At 38.8% G+C, this 4,152-nt stretch overlaps 1 protein-coding gene across 1 annotated transcript; it reads left to right on the top strand.

Moving 5' to 3' along the window:
- The first annotated feature begins 261 nt into the window (after positions 1-261).
- Positions 262-1,197, top strand: LOC100945342 (olfactory receptor 2M4). Its single transcript, XM_003803108.1, has one exon. The coding sequence runs from the start codon at positions 262-264 to the stop codon at positions 1,195-1,197; it is 936 nt and encodes a 311-aa protein (XP_003803156.1).
- Positions 1,198-4,152: the final 2,955 nt, after the last annotated feature.

A 4,152-nucleotide genomic window follows, 5' to 3' on the forward strand; every position in this document is an offset into this window, starting at 1 on the left:
TGTTTTTCACTGTAAAATAAAGAAGATAATTAAGTTATTTTCTGTGAAGTATGGATGAGAAAGAAAGTGTAAAAGTTCTGGGCTAAGTTGTAGAATTTACTCTGACCTAAGGCAGGTAACTGAAGTTTAGTTAGAAGATCTTACATATGGGTTATGTAAACTGCGTGGTGCAGGGCCCTGCTGCAGTGTTAATTTGAAAACTGAATTAATAAATTAGCTTATGTCTTTTCTGGAATTTCCAGATTAGGCACACTATCCAGGATGATGTGGGGAAACCAGACCTTCAACTCCGTTTTCATCTTGCTGGGAATTTTTGACTACAGCCCCACACACACCTTCCTCTTCTGTTTGGTCCAGGGCATCTTCGTAGTGGCCTTCATGGGAAATATTGCCATGGTTCTCCTCATCTACCTGGACATGCAGCTCCACACCCCCATGTACTTCCTCCTCAGCCAACTGTCCCTCATGGACCTCATGCTCATCTGCACCACTGTACCCAAGATGGCTTTCAACTACTTGTCTGGCAGGAAGTCCATCTCGCTGGCTGGTTGTGGAACACAGATATTCTTCTATGTGTCCCTTCTTGGAGCTGAATGTTTCTTGTTGGCTGTCATGGCTTATGATCGCTATGTGGCTATATGTCACCCTCTTCGGTATGCCATTCTCATGAATCCAAAACACTGTGCCTTCATGACTGTTGCTTCCTGGACTTTGGGTTTTCTTGATGGCATCATTGTGCTTGCAGCTGCCTTGTCATTCTCTTACTGCAGATCTCTGGAAATTCATCACTTTTTTTGTGATGTATCTGCCCTTTTACCTCTGTCCTGCACAGACACATCTGCATTTGAAAGACTACTTTTCATCTGTTGTGTGGTGATGCTAATTTTCCCAGTCTCAGTTATCATCATTTCCTATGCCCATGTTCTTCAAGCTGTCATCTATATGGGCTCTGGGAAAAGTCGCCGCAAAGCGTTCACCACATGCTCCTCCCACCTGTCTGTTGTTGTACTCTACTATGGTGCTGCCATGTTCATGTACATGAGACCAGCCTCTAACCATACACCAGATGAGGACAAGTTTGTGTCAGCCTTCTACACCATTCTCACCCCCATGCTGAACCCTCTCATCTACAGTCTCCGCAACAAGGAGGTATCCAGAGCACTTGTGAAACTGTTAAAGAAAGGAAAGTTAATTTAACTTAACCCCAAATCTTTTGAGTGTACACACTATCTAGTCAACACTTCAAAGAAACTGGTGTCAATTGAATAATTCTATTCCTGCTAGTCTGCCTTTTAGCCACTTAAAACAATTTTAAAAAATCAATAGTATAGTATCAAATATACATCATTCAACTGAGGTGAATATGGAAATGATCATAGGTGGTGTATCCCTGTGAATAAAATTCTATCATTGCTTATTAGCCATAAATACTGCCTGATTTCAGTTAGCATGTTTGCCTTTGAAACCAGGTATAAATCTGAGGGTTCTTTTCTTTAGCAAACAATACATGTTGGAGTTGATACTTGGGCTTTGTAGAGATTCCTCTTTGTTCATAGATTGCTTACCTGTCAGTGCTTTTCTTCAGTTTTACCAATCCTTAAACCTGATATTGACCATCTTTTTTTTTTTTTTTTTTTTTTTTGAGACAGAGTCTCAGTTTATTGACCTTGGTAGAGTGCTGTGGTGTTACAGCTCACAGCAATCTCCAACTCCTGGGCTTAGGCAATTCTCCTGCCTCAGCCTCCCAAGTAGCTGGGACTATAGGTGCCTACCACAATGCCTGGCTATTTTTTTTTTTTCAGTTTGGCTGGGGCTGGGTTCAAACCCACCACCCTTGTTATATGGGGGCAGCACCCTACCCACTGAGCCACAGGCACCGCCTGGTATTAACCATCTTAATCCTGATTCTCTTCTTCATTCCTAAACTTCATTCCTAAGCATTTAGAAAGTTGTCACTTTCTTCAATCAAGTTTTATGTCTACTTAAAATATCATTCAGAAATTCATATATTTATATATTATTCTATATGTATTATACTAAAACCTTCATATTAAAAGTGAATATTTTAATGAGTCCAGATAAAATATCTATTTGATTTAGCTGGACAACTATCATTTTTTTTTTTTTTTTTTTTAGACAGAGCCTCAAGCTGTCACCCTAGGTAGAGTGCTATGGCATCACAGCTCATGGCAACCTCCAACTCCTGGGCTCAAGTGAGTCTCCTACCTCCATCTCCCAAGTAGCTGGGACTACAGGCACCCACCACAACACCCAGCTATCTTTTTTGGGGAGGAGGGGGTTGTAGCCATCATTGTTCTTTGGCAGACCCGGGCTAGATTCTAACCCGCCAGCTTAGGTGTATGTGGTTGGTGCCTTAGCTACTTGAGCCACAGCAGCCAAGCCAATTATCATATTTCTTTTGATTGCTTTTATTCCTCACTTGTCCTTATTAATAACCAGAATTCTTTTGGAGATGTTTGAGAACCCTACCTGGAATTGCTAACTATGATTTTTTTTTAATTAAATCATAGTTGTGTACATTAATGCAATCATGGGGTACAATGTGCTGGTTTTATATACAATTTGCAATATTTTCATCAACCTGAACATAGCCTTCATGGCATTTTTCTCAGTAATTATGTTAATACATTTATATTCTACATTTACTAAATTTCACATGTACCCTTGTAAGATGCACCATAGTTGTGGTCCCACCAAATACCCTCCCTCCACCCATCCTCCCCTTCCCATCCCTTCCTTCTACCCTTTCCCCATCTTCTTGAGCTATAATTGGATTATAGCTTTCATATGAAAGCTATAGATTGGTTTCATAGTAGGGCTGAGTACATTGAATATTTTTTCTTCCATTGTTAAGATATTTTTCTAAGAAGAATATGTTCCAGCTCCATCCATGTAAACATGAAGGAGGTAAAGTCTCCATCTTTCTTTAAGGTTGCTTAATATTCCATAGTGTACATATACTATATACTATAATTTATTAATCCATTCGTGGGTTGATGGGCACTTGGGCTTTTTCCATGACTTAGCAATTATGAGTTGGGCTGCAATAAACATTCTGGTACAAATATCTTTGTTTTAATGTGATTTTTGGTCTTCTGGATATATACTTAGTAGAAGAATTGTAGGATCAAATGCCAGGTCTATTTTTTGATCCCTAAGTGTTCTCCAAACATCTTTCCAAAAGGAACATACTAGTTTGCATTCCCACCAGTAGTGTTAAAGTGTTCCCTTTTCTCCACATCCACACTAACATCTCTGGTTTTCGGATTTTGTGATGTGTGCTACTCTTACTGGAGTTAGATGATATCTTAAAGTAGTTTTGATTTGCATTTCTCTGATGATTAAGGATGATGAGCATTTTTTCATATGTCTGTAGGCCATGCATCTGTCTTCTTCTTCCTTTTTTTTTATTAAATGATAGCTGCATACATTAATGCAAACATGGAATACAGTGTAGTGTTTTCATATACAATTTGAAATACTTTCATTAAGCTGGTTAACATAGATTTCATGTCATTTGCTTAGTCATTGTGTCAAAACATTTATATTCTAGTTCTAGAAAAGTTCACTTGTACCCTTGTTAGACAGATATATAGGTGATCTTTCTGGTCACCATCCCACCACCCAGCCGCCCTTTTCCCTTCCCCTTCCCTATCCCCTCCCCATGTTCTTGGGCTAGAATTAAGTTGTATCTTTCATTTGAGAGCTATGAATTAGTTTCATAAAAGGGCTGTGTACATTGGATACTTTTTCTTCCATTCCTGTGATACTTTGCTAAGAAGAACATTTTCCAGTTCCATCCATGTAAACATGAAGGAGGTAAAGTCTTCGTTTTTCTTTAGGTCTGCATAGTATTCCATGATGTACATATACCACAGTTTATTGATCCATTCGTGGATTGATGGGCACTTGGGCTTCTTCCATGATCTGGCAATTATGAATTGGGCTGTAATAAACATTCTGATACAAACATCTTTGTTGTAATGTGATTTTTTATCTTCTGGGTATATATCTAATAATGGAATTGTAGGATCCAATGGCAGGTCTATTTTTAGTTCTCTAAGTGTTCTTCAGATGTCTTTCCAAAATGAATGTATTAATTTGCATTCCCACCAGCAGTGTAGAAGTGTT

Source organism: Otolemur garnettii, unplaced genomic scaffold (genome assembly GCF_000181295.1).
Source record: "Otolemur garnettii isolate 467f Iridium unplaced genomic scaffold, OtoGar3 scaffold00279, whole genome shotgun sequence".
Classification (NCBI taxonomy): domain Eukaryota; kingdom Metazoa; phylum Chordata; class Mammalia; order Primates; family Galagidae; genus Otolemur; species Otolemur garnettii.